This window comes from Podarcis bocagei (assembly GCF_964188305.1).
Source record: "Podarcis bocagei genome assembly, chromosome: 1".
NCBI classification, from domain to species: Eukaryota; Metazoa; Chordata; class Lepidosauria; order Squamata; family Lacertidae; genus Podarcis; species Podarcis bocagei.
The window spans coordinates 591,964-612,042 of record NC_138125.1 but is presented as its reverse complement, the minus strand read 5'-3'; the positions used below and the strand labels follow the sequence as shown (position 1 = coordinate 612,042).

Below are 20,079 nucleotides of genomic sequence, written 5' to 3'. Positions count from 1 at the left end.
AGGAAAAGGTGGGATGTGCATGATGGTCACCAGACTTATCAAACCACTGTGTTCCCTCCCAAAATCTGCCCCACTGACTCAACACGATCTTCCTGGATAGGGTCTCGTGACCCCCTGGCCCTCCAGGCTGCCGGACTCTTTTACTGAACAAGGAAAGAGCTTCATTTACGGCTGGGAAGGAGCTGGGTTCATAAGACGACACACTTAAATCTGTTCCAGCCTCGGTGAGCAGGGAGCGAGCTGGACCTTCTCCTAGCCCCCCTGGAAGCTGCTCCAAGATGTTGCAGGATGTGTCTCAAAGACGCCGCCCGCCCGCCCGCCAGCCCTCCCCGCTCCTGTCAATGAACCAGTGGGGAAACGCTCATATTAAAACATTTATTTCCAGGGGTGGTGTGACATAATGGAGAATCAGTCGTACGGTCTGTGAATTCAACCACCACCAACCAGCAACCACAAAGAGGAAGAGCGGAGGCCACGCTGGGCCCAGATCCCTCTCCCTGTTAATTCTTTGCTGTACAAAAGAAAAATAAAGTCCTGAAGGCCAGAAGAAGACACTTGCAATGCCTGGGCAGGGTTTCCTGGGGGTGGGGTGGGGCGAAAGGGGGGTGGAGGAGGGGAGACAGGGGAGACCATCCATCCCTCCAGCATCTCCAGTCTCCGTGGGTTCCCAGCGCAGGCCTGAGGCACCGGGGCTGTGACGTCCCTGCTGGTGGCGCAGAATTTGGCCCTATTCTCAGTCTCCGGTGAGTTGAAACCGAATGGATTTTTGTCGGGTGCAAACGTGGGCGGCCACGTTTTCAGAAGGAGGAAGAGGAGGAGGAGGGTGGCAAGCACTCTTCAGGCTGCTGCCAGCTTCTGTGTGGTGGAAAGAGAAACAGAGAGAGAGAGAGAGAGATCTATAACGCCTGGCTTGGCTCAGCTCCTCAACAAAAGCAGAACCAACCTGGAAGGGGAGAACTTCCACCAGCTCCCTCCCTCCCTGCCGCCCACCTGCCCATCTAAGCATCTTCCACTCAGGAAAGATGGAGCCGGGTCTCCACAACGCCCCACCCACAGGAGGTCTCCAGACCCAGGAAAGAAAAGGCTTTGACACACAGTGCCTGGCTGAACTGGGGGACTCACTGCCACCAGAGACAGAAATGGCCAGAAACCTAGATGGCCTTACAAGAGGATGAAACAAATTGCTGGGAGAGGAAAGGGCTTTCCATGGGTGCGAGATGTGTGGCTCTGCTCTGTCTTCACAGCTGGAGGCCAGTTGCTTGAATCTTCCATGAATGTGCCTCAGCATCTTTTCAAGCCACCTCTGCCTCCTGTGGATCAGGCCAGTGGTCCATCTGCTCCAGCCTCCTGTCCTCACCAGGTCCAGCCAGATGCCCCCATGGGGACCCAGCAAGCAGAAGAGGAGCACCAGAGCCACTCTCCCTTCCTGGGCCTTCCAGAGCCTTTTCCTCCTCCAAGAATTCCCTTTTGTGTAGTTCTCTTTTCAAGCCATCCAAGCGGGTGGCCCTCACGGCCTCCTGTGGCAGGGAGTTCCACAGTCTAACTCCACACCGCATGGAGGACTTTATCTGCCCTGCATCTTCCAACCTTCAGCCTCCTTGGATGTCTTCAAGTTCTAGTGTTGTGTGAGAGAGAAGGGAACTTCTCTCTGTCTCCTTTCTCTGCGCCAAGCATGATTTTACAAACTCCTGTCCTGCTCCCTCTGGCTTCCTTTCCTCTCACGAAGCAGCCCCAAATGCTGTCCCCTTTCCTCATGGGGGATTCACTCATGGGGGGTTTCCCATTGGCACTTGGTTGGCCGCTACAAGAAGATTTCAGTGATGGTGGCCTGACTCTGGCATTCTCTTCCCGGGGAGACAGACAAGAACATTCAGAGTCCTGCTGGATCAGGCCAATGCTCCGGTTGTCACATAGGCCAGCCAGATGCCTCCATGGGAAAGTGACAAGCAGGATCCAAGCCCCGCCACAATTCTTCCCTCCTTCCCTTCCAGCAACTGGGCTTCAGAAGCATCACTGCTCCCAATCGTGGAGGAAAAGCATCAGCCCCTGGGCGAGGAGCCATCGACACAGCCTGATGCTCTTCCATGAATGTGCCTCATCCTCTTTCCAAGCCATCTCTGCCTCCTGTGGCAGGGAGTTCCGCAGTTCATCCTTGCACTGCATGAAGAACTAGATGTCTTTCCCGCTATGGTGAGCTGGAAGCCAAGGCGTTCTATAATTAGCCTTTTAGCTATAGCTGCTAAAAAAACCCGCAGGTCCTGTTATATGTGGTTTTCTATTGATTCTTAAATGTTTTCTCCTTTCCAGGCTGTTTGCACCTAGTTCTGCACCGGCCCTTTTATCATGTTGGCTCCAGCCAGATTTATCGCCTCCCTGCATTTCATTCTTGGAAGCTGCCTTGAAGGCAGGCTGGCGAAGAACAGGAAAAGTCAAGCATTAGGACACAAGAAAGGAAGGCTGCTGCTGCTGCTCAACAGAGAGGGCTCTTTTTTGAAGATATATTTTTTAATCTATACTATTTTAAATTGTTATTGAGATTAATCTTGTATTTCTAGTTTTAGATTGTATGATTAATGTGAAAATTGTTTTCCATTTGGTTGTGTACCTTTTGATGTGTTTTATTGATTGTTTATGACTTTTGTTATGTTATGTAATTATGTGCCGTATTTTCCGCTCCATAAGACGCACCTAGTTTTTAGAGGAGGAAAACAAGGGGGGGAAATTATTCTGAATCAAATGTTGTTGAAGAGGCTTTTTGCGGCTATCACTGAAGCCAGAACAGCAAGAGGGATTGCTGCGCAGCAATCCTTCTTGCTGTTCTGGCTTCAGCGATAGCTGCGCAGCCTGCATTCGCTCCATAAGACGCACACACATTTCCCCTTACTTTTTAGGAAGGAAAAGGTGTGTCTTATAAAGCAAAAAATACGGTGAATCTTGTCGTGATGTAAGCCACCTTGAGCATTGTTTAGGCGGCATAAAAAATAACCCAGTTTGGTGGTAACGCCAAACCATTGCTTAGCAGAATGGGAGCCTGGCAGCACTGAGTTGGTCCCTGCCTGTCCCCTGTCCCCCAAATGAGTTTGGAAGCATCTGCCTCATGCTTTGAACTAACCACAGTTTATTGTGATGCATGAAAATGACAAGCCACGGTTTGCTGGGAAAGTTCAGCACCAAACCATTGTTTCTGATTCCAACCTGCCAGCCCCAAGCAGGATGGCCCAGAAGGCGGGAGACAAAGGGAAGCTCTCATCTCTGTGGAGAAACTTCCGGCACCTGGGGGGGGGGGAGAGCGCACCATGAAATATATGGCCCACAATGTGCTCAGGGCAAATGGTGACCTAAAGAACGTACGTGCATTTTGCAAAGTTGATGCATTTTTAAAAATCTGCCTATTTAGCTTAGAATGTGTGCTTTTAACTGTGAATTTTATTCCTTCTGCTTTTCTACAAACTTAAGAATTGTGGAGTTGGAAGGGACAGTGGCGGAGGAACCCTCTCTGGCACCTGGGGAGGCACAGCCCATATGGACTGCGCATGGGTGGCACCACACATGCACACTCTGTACGGAATGTCGCACATGTGCTGCCCGTATGGGCTGCCGCTCGCACGTGGTGGCTGTATGGGCGCTGTGTGTGAGCAGCACCCCTATGGACGCCCATATGGACGGTGCCAGAGAGCGGCAGCCCATACGGACAGCATGTGAGCAGTGCCCATATGGACTGCGTGTGCCCTCTGCCGCTCTACAGCTGGGGGCAGGCAGGGGCCATCTTGTCACCCCTCCCAGAGTGGCACCCTGTGCAGCCTGCCCTCTCCGCTGCCCCCTTCCTACGCCCCTGGGAAGGAACATCTAGTCCAACCCCCAATTGCTTTTAATGTTGCTTTTTTATTCTAAGGTATCTTTTGCATTCTTCTAAAGCATATTTTATGTGCTTTGCAAACTGCTAGAACTTTTGTTTTCAGGGAAGCTGCAAGCACATTTTGTTAAAAATAACAATAGCGCACATTCACACACGTCATTCTTTGTGCACAGAGTAAGGCAGCCTTTAGTCTAGCAAAACGGGATCAACGTCTCCTCGGGAGAGTTACTTACTATTAGAATTACTTTTTAACTATTGTCTTTGTGACATTTTTAGCTTTCTGCATTCCCTCTGCGTCGTTTAAATTTGCATTTGGGAATAATAATCATAATCATAATCATAATAATGTTGCAATCTGCTTTGGATGGACTTGGCCAGAGAAGTGACTTTTTAAAATGCCATTCATGGAGCCTTGAGTCCATATCAGGGGGAATAATAAATATAATGGGGATAAATAAATAAATTATAAAATCAATAGATAAATAAAAGAGAGTTGGGGGGAGGGGAGGCTTTACAAGCAAGAGGAGTTGACTCTGGAGGGAGAAAATGCAACAGAGGCTCATCTTCCTTCCCCACCAAGCAAGGGGAGCAGCTCACTGGGGCCCCAAGGGAAGGACCCAGAAACCAGGCAAGGCCAAGGGAAGCACCCATGGGTGGGGTGATTAGTTGGGGGGCATTCATCTCTGAATTGGCACAGGCACACTTTGAGTTTCAGTTGTATTTTTTCTTTTCCCCACACAAGTTCTCAAAACGGACAAGCCAACCGAGCCCATTTTTTCATATGCATTAATTCTATCACGGAAGAAACGAAGAAGGGATCTTAACGCAATTGTGAAATCACACTGAGATCCCTCTTTGCACCGCGACTGAGCGAATGCAATTCCTTCCCTGGGATCCATCGTCAATCTGGGGCGAAAAGCGTGAGCAGCTTCTAGGATTCGTCCAGGAGAACAAGGGATCGATCCAGCACCGGGGCAACTCCAGAAACAAGATTAAGCCATTTGGAAGCCCAAGAAGGAATTTGCAGGAGCCTTGAGAGATCTCCTGGGCGACCATCGCAGAGGTCTGACGGCTGCTCTGTTTCGGGGTGTTATAACTGCTTTTTATCGGTTATATGGCATTGCAACAGGCCATCTTTTCTGCCTGGAAAGCTGACTCATAGCCTTGCACAAATAGAAGGAACAAAAGAGTGAAATTGGCACAAATATAAATGCTGCTGACTCAGCCTGGAGAAATCTCCCTGCTGCCAACCAGACCCACGGAAAGCAAGGCTGGTCAGCCTGCAGCGCCGCTGACCCACTTTCTCTGGTGCTAGAGACCCCAGACTCCTGCTCACAGCTACCAAGAGAGAGATGGACAGGCTCTCTGACCAGAGACACTTCCAGCCCGGCTCTGTCCTGCCTCCTACAGCAGACGACCTCCGCCCATTGGGCAGCCTGGCCAGGGGGCAGAGACCTCCTCCTTCCCCCTCTCCCCATCGGCCACCCGGATAGGGCGCCCCCAGCACCCCTGAACCAAGGAGGGTCATTCCAAGGGCATCGCCCGGCCACACTGGCTGAAGGTATTGAAGGAGTATTTTATTTTACACAACGTAGCAGCACAGAGTTGATGGGTTTTGTACAGCGTTGGCCCAGAAAGGAAGGCAGGACCAAAGTCACAGGGGGAAAGAGGGCAGAAAAGACACTCGGCTCGTTTAGAAATGCTCCCTCTCCCTTTTTTGTCTACTGATCCATCAGAAAAGCAGCCTTCCGTTGGCACAGAGGAAAGAGCAACGAGGCCCTTCTACCAGTGGCTCTTTCTTCCCCCCAGGCCAAGGCTCCTTCTCTCTCTCCTGGGTCCTCGATCGGCTAGGGTGGGACCCGGGTGCCGATCCTAGCAGAGGCGGAGACCCCGCTCGGCTTTTGTGCTTTCCCCTTAAATCTTTGTTTCCTCGCCAATATTTCCCTCCGGTTGTTAGATTAAACGGAAACCCCAAGAGAGAAAAGGTGGTGCGAAGGGGCGCTCCACGGTGGTCCACGCCCCGCTCTGGGCCGAGAGGCGAGAGAGGCAGGAAAAAGCCGGCCACTGCCGCCACCTGGAGATGAGTTCTCGGACAGTGTTTGGAGGGCGGGGGAACCCTCCATCCTTTTTCAGGACTGGCAAAATAAAAAAAAGAAAAGCCACACACCCCCAGCGGCTCACACCGTGCTTTCCAATATCCACTCCGAACTGGAGAAAGTTGCTTGACCACTATCCGCCTCGGAGGAGTCTGTCTGCAAGAGCATCCCGTTCATGGACAGGCTCCGCTTAGACCAAAATCCGCCCGGGTTCGGGGAGTTAAGGTAACAGTGGTATTCCATGATCTCTCCGTTCAGGGAGTACCTGCGCTTGGCGCGGGACGGGTCGGCGGGCAAGGTGAGGAACTTACTTGGCTTGCCTGGCACTCTCTTGTAGGCGGGGGCCGCCCCCGGGGAAGAGTCCGCCGGCCGGGCGGCCAGCTGCAGCGCCGTGGAGTTGTTGCGGTTCGTGTTCTGCGACTCGAGGCCGCCGGACGCGGCGGAGCAGGAGGCGCCTTCGCCGGGGATGGCGTCGTGGCTGCCGGACTTTGGCGTGGGCTTGCGCTTCAGCTTTTGGGAAGCGGGGGGCCCCGGAGTCCACGTGGGTGGCAGAGCGGAGGTAGCGCCGGCCCCGCCGGAAGCGGAGCAGGAGTCCTGGCCGGGAAAGGCGTCCACCGGCCGCGCCGAGCCCTCACCGCCCACCTTGCAGCACTGCAGGCTCTCCTCGCGTCCCATGGCCTGCTTGGAGCCCGACGGCGGCAGGGCAGCGCCGGCGCCGCCGAACCCTGGCTGCTGGGCCTGCTGGGCCCCATTGGTCTGGGAGTAAACGTTGCTGACCTTGGCGGCCTTGGGGTGCCCGCCGTTGTTGCACACCTTGTAGCGGATCATGAGGATGATGATGAAGACCAGCACGGAGGCCACGATGATGCCCCCGATGATGATGATCATGGTGCCCCCCAGGAACTGGGACTGCATGAAGTGGCAGCGCACGTAGTCCTGCTCCGTCGTGAACTGGATGCAGCCCACCACACGGGTGGCCGTCAGGGAGGTGATGCCGTCGTCGTAGATGGCCAGGACGCACAGGTCGTAGACCGTCCCCGCCGCCAGGTTGTTGACCAGGAAGGTCTTGCTCGTGGGAGGGATCATTCTGCGGAGGGACAGAAAGAAAAAAGGTGTCACTGGGCTGGACTGGGAGGACCAACCTCACAATCTTAGAAGAGCTATATAAAGGTCAATGGACCCCTGACCATTAGGTCCAGTCGTGACCGACTCTGGAGTTGCGGCGCTCATCTCGCTTTACTGGCCGAGGGAGCCGGCGTACAGCTTCCGGGTCATGTGGCCAGCAAGACTAAGCCGCTTCTGGCCAACCAGAGCAGTGCACGGAAACGCTGTTTACCTTCCCGCCGGAGTGGTACCTATTTATCTACTTGCACTTGATGTGCTTTTGAACTGCTAGGTAGGCAGCAGCTGGGACAGAGCAACGGGAGCTCACCCCATCGCGGGGATTCAAACCACTGACCTTCTGATTGGCAAGCCCTAGGCTCTGTGGTTTAAACCAGAGCGCCAACCGTGTCCCAGAATAGCTATATAGGTGGTGGGGTGTATAGTCCAGTAGCACCTTACAGACCAACTAAGTTTGTTCTTGGTATAAGCTTTCATGTACATGCACACTTCTTCAGATACATTCAGATGCACATGGAAGCTTATACCAAGAAGAAACTTTCTCGTCTTCTGCTGCTGCTGTATACTCTGCGTAATCACCATCGGAGGACTCAACCAGAGGAGTAGCTCAGTCGAACGCAAGTTCTGACATCCCCCACCATTACAGAACATTTCCACCATCACTCCACCAATGGGACGCAGCACTCGTGCCCTCCCTACTCCTGAGAAAAGCCCTGAATCCCAATTTTATTTTATTGCATTCTTTGGTAGATTTACAAAAAGGAAAACGCACACCAATATACCGTATTTTTCGCACCATAGGGCGCACCGGACCATAGGGCGCACCCAGTTTTTAGGGGGGGAAATCAAGAAAAAAATCTTTCCCCCCCCCCAGGCCCAGAGAGCAGCGGAGGGGTTGCTCGCAGCTATGGAGCAAGCCAAGTTTTGGCTTCCCCTTTAGCCCCATGCAGCCTCTCCTTGCCGGGAGACGCTGCGCAGGGCTAAAGAAGCCATAGCCCCGTGCAGCCTCTCCTTGCGGAGGGGTTGCGCGCAGCTATGGAAGAAGGCAAGGCAGCGAGCGGGATGGATCCCGCTCGCTGTTTTGCCTTCCCCTTTAGCCCCGCGCAGCATCTCCTTGCCGGGAGACGCTGCGCAGGGCTTTCCTGGCTATGGAAGAAGGCAAGGCAGCGAGCGGAGTGGATCCCGCTCGCTGTTTTGCCTTCCCCTTTAGCCCCGCGCAGCGTCTCCTTGCCGGGAGACGCTGCGCAGGGCTTTCCTGGCTAGGGAAGAAGGCAAGGCAGCGAGCGGGGTGGATCCCGCTCGCTGTTTTGCCTTCCCCTTTAGCCCCGCGCAGCATCTCCTTGCCGGGAGACGCTGCGCAGGGCTTTCCTGGCTAGGGAAGAAGGCAAGGCAGCGAGCGGGGTGGATCCCGCTCGCTGTTTTGCCTTCCCCTTTAGCCCCGCGCAGCGTCTCCTTGCCGGGAGACGCTGCGCAGGGCTTTCCTGGCTAGGGAAGAAGGCAAGGCAGCGAGCGGGGTGGATCCCGCTCGCTGTTTTGCCTTCCCCTTTAGCCCCGCGCAGCGTCTCCTTGCCGGGAGACGCTGCGCAGGGCTTTCCTGGCTAGGGAAGAAGGCAAGCGCCGGCTCAGCCTCCCCCCTGAGATCAGGGGCGGCAAAATGGCATTTCAGGATCAAATCCAAAGCCAGGAGGGCTTTCATAATTCCTGGGAAATTGGGAGACTTGGAGGGTATGCTACAGGCAGAGGCTCATAAGACAAGGCCAACGTTCTCAATGCTTAAAGTTACACTGTAAACCAGAGGTTCCCAAATGTTTGGGGGCCATCGCCCCCCCCCCATTCCATAGATTCATCCCCAGTTCCCCCTTCCTTATAAAAACCATTATCCAGAAGAGCAGTTTGCAGGACCTACTAAGGAAGATGGTAAAGGTAAAGGTAAAGGGACCCCTGACCATTAGGTCCAGTCGTGACCAACTCTGGGGTTGCGGTCCTCATCTCGCTTTATTGGCCGAGGGAGCCAGCGTACAGCTTCCCTCCAGATGTTTTGGGACTACAATTCCCATCATCCCTGAGCACTGGTCCTGTTAGCTAGGGATGATGGGAGTTGTAGTCCCAAAACATATGGAGGGCCAAGTTTGGGGATGCCTGGCTTAGAGCATCTCCCTGCCTGAACCCCTGGAAAGTGTGTCCCAGTCTCTGCAGGTGATACAGATCTAGCTAGACCAGCAGGCCTGTCTTTGTATCGAGGCCCCTTGCTGGCTGCCTAAGGCTGGAGGAAGAAGCAAATAATTTTATTTACAACGCTCCCTTCAACCGAAGGTCCCAGGGAAGGCAGCAGCAGGAAAGCAACATCATAAACCACAGTCACGAAAATAGGGTGGGTTGTAAATATAGGGGAAACGAGAAAGCAAAGGGGAGAGGTGAGCCAGCCAGCTGCCCACCGCAAGTTGGCCTCACTTGGCCTGGACTTGGGGGCAAGGAGTCCAAGGGGCCCAGACACCATCATCATCATCATCATCATCATCATCATCATCATCATCATTTATTATTTATTTCCCCAGACAATCTGGGCGGCTCCCAATCAAATGCTAAAAACAGTACAGCATTAAATAGTAAAAACTTCCCCAAACAGGGCTGCCTTCAGATGTCTTTTAAAGATAGAATAGCTGCTTATTTCCTTCACATCTGAAGGGAGGGTGTTCCACAGGGTGGGCGCCACTACCGAGAAGGCCCTCTGCCTAGTTCCCTGTAACCTCACTTCTCGCAATGAGGGAACCACCAGAAGGCCCTCGGTGCTGGACCTCAGTGTCCGGGCTGAATGATGGGGGTGGAGACGCTCCTTCAGGTATACTGGGCTGAGGCCGTTTAGGGCTTTCAAGGTCAGCACCAACACTTTGAATTGTGCTCGGAAACGTACTGGGAGCCAATGCAGATCTCTCAGGACCGGTGTTATGTGGTCCTGGCGACCACTCCCAGTCACCAGTCTAGCTGCCGTATTCTGGATTAATCGCAGTTTCTGGGTCACCTTCAAAGGTAGTCCCACGTAGAGCGCATGGCAGTAGTCCAAGCGGGAGATGACTAGAGCATGCACCACTCTGGCCAGACAGTCCACAAGCAGGGAGGGTCTCAGCCTGCGTACCAGGTGGAGCTGGTAGACAGCCGCCCTGGACACAGAATTGACCTGCGCCTCCATGGACAGCTGTGAGTCCAAAATGACTCCCAGGCTGCGCACCTGGTCCTTCAGGGGCACAGTGACCCCATTCAGGACACAACCTGAGATGCCTCCGAAGACCCAGGACTGCCCTGGCTGAGCATCCTCTCTCGGGACAGGCTCCGTCCTTCCGCAGCCTCTCCTCCTCTGGTTTCTAGTCCCTGTGAGCAGCCCCACAAGCACAGACACACACAGCCCTCCCCACAGCCCCCAAGGGGAGTCCCCGGCATCGCCAAGAGTCTGGGGGCTTCTGGGTGGCTATGATCTGCAGGATCCTGCTCTCTCCCCAAGGAGGTGGCTTTGAAAAGTGGGGGAGAAAAAGGGAATAATTTATGACAAATCGGTTTGGAAAGGTGTGACTGCTCCATTAGGAGGCTTCAAAGCAAATCCACTTAGCAAATCCAACACCTTGTCCACACGCTCTTCCGTCCTTCATCCATGGATATATATAAATAAAAAATAATTTATGGATATCCTTTCCCCCTGTCGTTCCCTCCCCCAAACAGAGGGTGTTAGTGTCTCCTGAGTAGGGCTAACTTTCCAATCCTTGCGCTAATCAGATTACCTCGAAGGATTAAAGGTCAGCGGGGATGAGCCAAAAATAAAGCGCAAATCAAACCTGATGGCTGCAAAAGGCCTTTGCTTTCCTCCTGCCTGGAGGCTGGTTGGTGCTGGTGGAGAATCAAGGAGCTGCAGAGTTGGAAGGGAACCCCAAAGGTCCTCTAGTCCAGCCCTCTGCAATTCAGGAATCACTGCTCAAGGGTCCCTGACGGGCGGCTGCCCAACCTGTGTTTGAAAACCTCCAAGGAAACAGAGTCCACACCTCCCAAGGGAATCCGTCCCGCCATCGAACAGCTCTCACCAGTGCCGGATTCACGTATAAGCTAAACAAGCTCTAGCTTAGGGCCCCACTCTCTTGGGGGCCCCAAAAAACTTAAGGAAAAAAACCTGGATGTACATTTCCAAAATACAGTGGTACCTCAGGTTAAGAACTTAATTCGGTCTGGAGGTCCGTTCTTAATATGAAACTGTTCTTAACCTGTGACACCACTTTAGCTAATCCTGAAGCAAAGTTCTTAACCCGAGGTATTATTTCTGGGTTAGCGGAGTCTGTAACCTGAAGCATCTGTAACCTGAAGCATCTGTCACCCAAGGTAACCCAAGATAAAAAAACAAATAAAATAAAACTGACCTACAGCAACAGTGTTTTGTGTTGTGGAGGCTCCTATGATGTAAGTCATGGGCCCCGCCTGCTAGCCTGCTCCCTCAAATATCACTGGTTTGCTCCTTTCTTTATAGAGGGTGCCTACATTCTGCATGTGCAAATGGTTTTAGATACCTATTAGTTCCATCAATTACCATATAGCAGGGGTGGCCAACCCCCAAGAGGCTGAGATCTACTCACTGGCAGTGATCTACCCCCTTAAAAACTGGCAGTGATCTACCCCCTTAAAAAGGGGTCAAAATTGTTGAGCTTTTTTAGGGAGGAGGAAAGCCCTGTTTTTTAGGTTGGCGAGCTTCTTTGCAGGGAGCCAGTGAACTACCAGTGATCTACCACAGACATCCAGGGATCTACTTGTTGGACATCCCTGCTATATAGCATATATTCAACACACAAAAACAGCAACAATTTGCTGTTGACAAAGGACAGCTGGACATATCAAGGGCCCCATTACCTTCAGGAGCCGAGGGCCTCATCAAACCTCCATCTGGCCCTGGCTCTCAATGTCGGAAAGGTCTACCTAATGTTTCGTCGGAATCTAACCCTGGGAGAGCTCGTGATTTCTGTCATTCCTGAATTTACTGACCTGCTCTGCACTTCCTATAAGATGTTTTGAACGGTGATCGCCAGCTGCTTTGGCCACGGGCTCATTGTGGCAAAGGGACCTCTGCACAATTAATTCAAACCAAATCTAGAAGTTTATCTGACTCCCTCAACCCTCACCTCTCTGATTTTGTACATTACATATTTATTCAGACTCAGCCTTTCCCCCTAATGGGACTCAAGGCAAAGTACAAAGAGCCATTCCCCTCTTTGAGGCCACACTTTGGTTGCAACACATTTCAAGCAGGTCTGGGGAAATCTGGCATGCCAGATGTTGATGGGTTTTTTAAAAAAATAAAAAATAAGTTATTTGACTTTGTTGATCAATTCAGTCCTTTTACATCTTTTGTGTACTGTGGCATTTTATACATTCTGACTCACTGTTATGTTTATTGATTATAATATAGTAATGATTTATTGCAATTGTTGAGGGTGAATTTCTATTTCATTACAGTGGTACCTCTGGTTATGTACTTAATTCGTTCTGGAGGTCAGTTCTTAACCTGAAACTATTCTTAACCTGAAGCACCACTTTAGCTAATGGGGCCTCCTGCTGCCGCCGCGCCGCCGGAGCATAATTTCTGTTCTCATCCTGAAGCAAAGTTCTTAAACCGAGGTACTATTTCAGGGTTAGCGGAGTCTGTAACCTGAAGCGTATGTAACCTGAGGTACCACTGTATTAGCTGTTATTACATTCTAAATGCATTATTTGCTATTTCTTTATTTGGTATAAGTTGTTTATGTGAAGGTCATATTCTTATCTGCATTGGATCAGATTGCTTTGAGATGTCTGATCTTTGCTGCTTATGTTTTTTTATTTGCTGCTTGCAAGCATCTCGTGTGCAGAGATACAGAAAGGCAGTATCCAAATAAAAATTGAAATGAACTACATTTCCCACCATCAGACATCTTATTTATGAAGAATATTTGTACTGCTGTGCCATACAAAATATCAAAGTGGTTTACACCAATAAAACCATGAAACCATCCCATAAAAACCACAACAAAATAAAACAAAAAGTCAGACATCAACAAAATGTTGTGGAAGGTTGCAGTTTTAATGGCCTGCAGAGGCCGAGAGGAATAGAATAGGAAGGTTTTCAGCAGGCTTTTAGAAGTTGGCACAGAAGGTCCCTGCTGAGTCTCCAGTGGCAGAGAGTCCCAGAGGACTGGGCTGAGAACACTGAACATATTTCAGGTGTGCATATTTGGCTACTCTTTCACCTCACTTTCTTAACCCCCTGCAAAACTCCCTGAAATGCAACAAGACTTGCACCAGCAGTGGAGACTTCCAGGAGACTGATCCCCAGACTGATCCCCAGAGAGAACTTGCTGCAAGGCGGATCCAAAAGAGAAAATAACAGAACACCACTAGTAATCACATACAGCTCCCAAGTTAAAACAGTTCAACGCATCCTCAGAGATCTACAACCTCTCCTGGACAATGACAGTTCTCTTTCTCAAGCTCTGGGAGGAAGACCTTTCATTGCCTACAGACAGCCACCCAATCTTAAACAACTCCTCACCCACAATAATACAACAACCAGACTTAACATGGACACTGGTACCGGAGCCTGCAATAAACCCAGATGCCAACTTTGCTGCCACAGACACCCGGACAACACCATCACTGACCCCAACAACATCACACATACCATCTCAGGCCGATTTAATTGCTCATCTTCTAACATTGTGTATGCCATCAAATGCCAAGAGTGCCCCTCAGTTCTCTATATTGGACAAACAGGCCAAACCCTACGCCAAAGGATAAAGGGACATAAATCTGACATCAGGAATCACAAGACAGAGAAGCCAGAAGGAGAATACTTCAGTCTCCCAGGCCATTCAATACTGGATCTCCAAGCAGCTGTCTTATTACAGAAGGATTTCAGAAATAGACTTGAAAGAGAAGTTGCTGAATTACAACTTATCACTAAACTGAAAACTATGGAGAGATCTGTTCTTAATAGAGATATTGGATTCCTGTCTCATTATATATGCTAATCATCTACATACTATCCCTTGCTTTTTCCTGTAGGACTAATTGCAGTCATTAACAGTCGCCAACAGGTTTACCATATCCGTTGTGCCAATCACCCATCTCCTGCTCCCCTCCTGAGAAAAGCCCCACCCCACCCTCCCACTATATAGAAGGGTCTGGAGACTTCTGCTTCAGTGTATCTGAAGAAGTGTGCATGCACACGAAAGATTATACCCAGAACAAACTTAGTTGGTCTCTAAGGTGCTACTGGACAATTTATTATTATTATTTTATATATTAGGAGGCTGGGAGAGAGACTTGCCTTCCTTGCCCTTCTGGACATTTGCCCTTTGCTGCTGCCAGCCTCCTTGGGAGTAAGGCTATGGGAGCCAGCTGCAGACCAGCTACCTCTCCCTTGCCTTGAAGCCAGGCTCCTTGGAGGGCAGCAAAACCAGGGCCAGAAATGTTACTGTTGGTTAACTCATGTCTTGCTGTGTCTCCATGTACCTATGCCCAGACTGCTTTTTCAGAATGGGAATATTGCCTTTATTCTCCATTTGCCCAAATTGCTGATTTCTGTCATTTTTTGATTGACTTCCATAAACTGCGTTTTGTACACTTGCACTTCCAGGGCTCTGCATTTCAATGTTGTCAGGTGGCATACAGATAAAAATAAAGACTTCTAAAAGCACGAGGTGGAAAGCAATCCTTAAAAAACAATTAAACACTGCCAGCGTTAAAACTAAGCGCATAGATAACAACGATGGAAGCCACACCAATAATTATAGTTAAACTGGCACAGCGCCAGCCTTTTTGTTAAAAGCAGTCTGTTCCCAAATGCCTGTGGGGAGATGTCTTGCAAGACCGGGGCGGACTTGGGCAGAGGTGTAGCAGGGGGGGGGAGATGCTCTGGGTCACACATCTCTCCTGCGTGTGACGAAGGGCTCGGGTGCCTGCAGGCTCCATGCTGCCCCAAATGGCACTGTGGGGCTTGTGTCTGCCCACCACCTCCCCCTCAGCCACCCTATAGCTGAGGGGGAGGTGGGGGGCAGACTCCAGGGAGGCTCCGTGCAGCACACCCCGTCCTGGCTCACCCCACCCCAGGCACAGGGCCCCCGAGCAGCTAGCTATGCCGCTGGACTTTGGTAATCTTTCATAATATGGCTCTCTGTGTGAGGCCAAAATTTGCCCCCTCCACCAATGGATCGTCTCAGTTATGGATCTTCTGGATTTTGTGCCCCCTTGGCTCAGCGCCCTGTTCAGGGAAGCCACCTGCTGCCAGGCATCAAGGAATCTGATCCCCGACGGCAGGCTGGCAGGAATAGATAAGACAAGGAAGCTCTTACCAATGGCTTTTATTCAATATTCACAGAGGGAGGCTTAGAAATGATACCTCTTGGAGCAATGGCGTTGCTCTGAGCAATCTCCACCCCCCTTCTCTCCTCAATCGCCAACAGCACCACCCACCTTACAGTTGCTGCTTAAGGCCATTTGGTTACAAGCCTTTGCTCTCCTACTTTCACTGCCCGCCGGGTTCTGGGAAAAGGGGGGGCTGGAATGCTGTCTAGTGATAATGTGTCATCCAGCTGCTCCGGCTCTGCTCCCCCCCCACTTCCTCTCCCATTATTTCCTAAGTTTGCTCTTTGTCTCCCTCTGAGCCATGACCTTCCTCAAACTACTGCTGTAAATCTATACTGTCTTCCTCTTATCTGGAAGACTCAGGAGGGCAAGGCCGTCTCCATCATTCCTCCTTCGTCCAGTCCCACACTGTCCTGAATTTGGCGCTGGCAAGACCTGAATGAAGAGGGTTTCTCCCCATCTCCTGCTGAGCCCACCTGACCCCTCAAGAGCCAAGAAGAGGCAAAAGGAAAAGGGTTCCCCCAGCGAAGGGAGCAGGTGACGGGCCAAACTTGTCTGGGGCTCCTTACCTGTAAACAAGCGAGTCGTCATACGTCCCATTGTACTGGATTTGGAACATGCGTATTCCGGGGATATTCCTTTGGAAGTTGAACTTGAGCAGGGCAGTGGAGGACGTGGCCTCGGCCACCACCACCTTCTTGTCGGGGCTGACCTTGGTCTCCCCGTTGTTGCTGCTGCTGCTGCTGGCGTTAGAGCCGGACTTGGTGGAGGTGGAGATGTCCGAGGACCCAGGGTCCGGCTCGTGGATGTGGTTGGTGCTGTTGATGATGTGGGGCAGCTTGATGATGTGCAGGTCCACCGACTGCGTGGCCTCCCCGGCCGGGTTGGAGGCGATGCAGGTGAAGGAGCCCGTGTCCTTCATGGTGGTGATGTGGATGTCGAGGGTCCCGTTGTCGTAGACCAGCGAGCGCGTGGCGTTGGAGATCAGCTTGCCCTCGGGCGAGATCCAGTGGATGGCCGGCTCAGGGTCCCCACGGGCCTTGCACCTCAGAATGGCCCTCTGCCCCTCCAGGACCCTCAGCTCGTGGGTGTGCCTCGTGATGAGCGGCGGCTCGCACAGAAACTCCTCCTCGGGGACCGACCAGAAATAGCGGCCCGAGAGGAGCGGCGGGGAGGCACACGTCTCCAGGTCGTCCTCCCTGGAGAGGCGCCGCAGCCACAGCAGCTCGCAGTTGCAGTGCAAGGGGTTCCCGCCAAAGCTGAGGGCGAAGGTGGAGGGGCTGATGATCCCTGAGGTGGCCAAGACCTGGGCCCTCTGGAAGAGGGGGTCAGGGGGCAGCTTGTGCAGCTTGTTGGAGGTGACGTCCAGGCGGGTCATCTTGTGGAGGTGGGAGAAGGTCCCCTTGGGGATGCTGTCAATCATGTTGTGGTCCAGGCTGAGGGTGTGCAAGCTGACCATCTTCTCCACGGCGTCCCAGGGGATGGTCTCCAGGTTGTTGTAGGAGAGGTCCAGCTCCTCGAGCGCCAGGACGTCGTCGAAGGCCGTGGCGGAGATCAGCGTCAGCTGGTTGTTGTTGAGGATCAGGTGGTGCAGGTTGAGGAGCCCGCTCAGCATGTCGTGGGTGATCTTGGTCAGCCGGTTGCTGTTCAGGTGCAGGGCCCTCAGGTTGCGCAGGTCAGCGAAGGCGTGCGGGGTGACGAAGCTGATGGTGTTCCGCGAGAGGGTCAGGTCCACCAGGCTGGTCATGTTGGCAAAATCTTTGCGCTTGATGCTGGTGACAAAGTTGTCGGCCAGCCGCAGCTCCACGGTCCTCCGGTCGATGTTGGGGGGCACAAAGAGGAGGCCCTTCTTGGCGCAAAGGGTGGCGAGGTTGGGGGACAAGATCTGGCAGACGCAGCGCTTGGGACAGATCTGAGCCTTTGCCGCTACGCCAATGAAGAGCAGATACAGAAGCAGTTTTTCCATTGTAGAGCGGGGTCAGGATGCTGAGAGAGAGAGAGAGAGAGAGAGAGAGGAGAGGGGTTACATGGGGAGCACCGGGTTCGAGTCCCACACACAGTGCCACCAGCACAATTCATTTTACAAAAGTGTAGAATTGTTAGAAGGGAACCCCCAGGGCCATCTGGACTCCCCCCTGAACACAGCTAAAGAATCCATATCAGGTGGTCGTCCGACCGCTGCATAAAAGCCTCCGGCAAAAGAATCCAATGGGTCTCTTCACTATGGAACAGCTATTTGTGTATTTATTATTTCATAAAAATTATACACCATTTGATGGGGGGGGGTGAATCTCCAACAACCTCAAACTGGTTTACAAATTGAATAAGACAATAACATTATCAGGTTTTTTTAAAAAACCTCTTTAAAACTTTCAAGAAATAAGATCAGAACTTGGGCTGCCACATTTTGAAGAGCAAAAAAGAGGACGCTACGACAACTCTCTTTTTAAATATCCCTACTATATGTAGGCTATAGAAGCTGTGAAATATTGCTGAGGGGGCAGAAGAAGGGAAGAGGAAAGCAAGTCTTCAGCCACCAGTTGTGTCTATGTCTCCTCCAGAAAGTATAGCCAGAGACATTTTGGTAAATTTTAAAAATCCACCCAGGCAGAGATTTTACCCCTGAAAAGGGGGACATGTCGTGGAAAAAGAGGACACATGGCTACCCCCACTAGAATCTCCTTTCTTGCCACTGAAATCCAATGTGTCCTCCTGTGTGGAGCAGCAGAAAACAAGCTGGCTCCCCCTTCCCTGCGCAAAAGGTCCCGGCTTCACCCCCCCCCCCAACAGCATCTCCAGCCAAGACTCCCACCTGAACCCCCGGAGAGGTCCTGCCAGTCCAGGCTGAGCAAAGTTTTCCGGGTGCCCTCCTGCATTATTGCAGCCCCACTTCACCCCAAGGTTGGAGGGACATCTGTCAGGGATGCTTTAGCTGAGATTCTAGCATTGCAGGGGTTGGACTAGAGGACCTTCAAGGCTCCTTCTAACTCTACAATGCTATGATTCTTTGATGTTTTATTGTATTTTTACTATTTTGTTGGGAGCCGCCCAGAGTGGCTGAGGAGGCCCAGCCAGATGGGCCAAGTATAAATCAATCAATCAATCAATCAATCAATCAATTATCATCTTCATATAACTCTGCCCATCCCATTGTCTGTGTCCCATCCACAAATCCCACCTTCCCCTGCAGCAAAAGTTAGTTGCATTATGACACCAGCCAGGCTACCATAATGTCCTCCCCCCCCCATAGAATTTAACGCTTTTATGTTCTGGCTGTGATTGCTGTTCTAGACCACTGCTTAAATCCAGGCACAAAGGCACAACAGGAATGCATTAGGCACAACAGGCAGGAACAGGCATAGGGCATCTGCAGAACCATAGAATCATAGAATCATAGAGTTGGAAGAGACCACAAGGGCCATCGAGTCCAACCCCCTGCCAAGCAGGAAACACCATCAGAGCACTCCTGACATATGGTTGTCAAGCCTTTGCTTAAAGACCTCCAAAGCAGGAGACTCCACCACACTCCTTGGCAGCAAATTCCACTGTCGAACAGCTCTTACTGTCAGGAAGTTCTTCCTAATGTTTAGGTGGAATCTAACCATCCAGCCCAGCAGCCTGTTGTCACAGAATCTACCAGATGCCCATTATGGGAAACCAGCAAGCAGGATTCGAACACAAAGGGTGCTCATCAATGGTTCCTCTTCATCCTGGAGAAGAGTGACTAGTGGGGTGCCACAGGGTTCTGTCTTGGGCCCGGTCTTATTTAACATCTTTATCAACGACTTGGATGATGGACTCAAGGGCATCCTGATCAAATTTGCAGATGACACCAAACTGGGAGGGGTGGCTAACACCCCAGAGGACAGGATCACACTTCAAAACGACCTTGACAGATTAGAGAACTGGGCAAAAACAAACAAAATGAATTTTAACAGGGAGAAATGTAAAGTATTGCACTTGGGCAAAAAAAATGAGAGGCACAAATACAAGATGGGTGACACCTGGCTTGAGAGCAGTACATGTGAAAAGGATCTAGGAGTCTTGGTTGACCACAAACTTGACATGAGCCAACAGTGTGACGCGGCAGCTAAAAAAGCCAATGCAATTCTGGGCTGCATCAATAGGAGTATAGCATCTAGATCAAGGGAAGTAATAGTGCCACTGTATTCTGCTCTGGTCAGACCACACCTGGAGTACTGTGTCCAGTTCTGGGCACCACAATTCAAGAAGGACACTGACAAACTGGACCGTGTCCAGAGGAGGGCAACCAAAATGGTCAAAGGCCTGGAAACGATGCCTTATGAGGAACGGCTAAGGGAGCTGGGCATGTTTAGCCTGGAGAAGAGAAGGTTCAGGGGTGATATGATAGCCATGTTCAAATATATAAAAGGATGTCACATAGAGGAGGGAGAAAGGTTGTTTTCTGCTGCTCCAGAGAAGCGGACACGGAGCAATGGATCCAAACTACAAGAAAGAAGATTCCACCTAAACATTAGGAAGAACTTCCTGACAGTAAGAGCTGTTTGACAGTGGAATTTGCTGCCCAGGAGTGTGGTGGAGTCTCCTCCTTTGGAGGTCTTTAAGCAGAGGCTTGACAACCATATGTCAGGAGTGCTCTGATGGTGTTTCCTG

General features: G+C 51.5%; 1 protein-coding gene across 3 annotated transcripts in view; it reads right to left on the bottom strand.

Annotated features, from left to right (window-relative positions):
* Window positions 1-361: 361 nt before the first annotated feature.
* The window catches only part of LRFN5 (leucine rich repeat and fibronectin type III domain containing 5), a 69,550-nt gene continuing 49,832 nt past the window's right edge, over window positions 362-20,079 (bottom strand). Inside the window, exons 2-4 of one of the 3 annotated variants that reach the window (XM_081196148.1) lie at window positions 16,014-17,430; window positions 6,024-7,039; window positions 362-855 (exon numbers count right to left, since the gene is read on the bottom strand). In XM_081196148.1, coding sequence (XP_081052274.1) covers window positions 6,034-7,039; window positions 16,014-17,410 — 2,403 coding nt within the window. In that variant the 5' untranslated portion in view covers window positions 17,411-17,430 and the 3' untranslated portion in view covers window positions 362-855; window positions 6,024-6,033. Of the gene's footprint in view, window positions 7,040-16,013; window positions 17,431-20,079 lie in introns of all 3 variants that reach the window. The other 2 variants (XM_081196149.1, XM_081196147.1) reach the window with 2 other exon arrangements.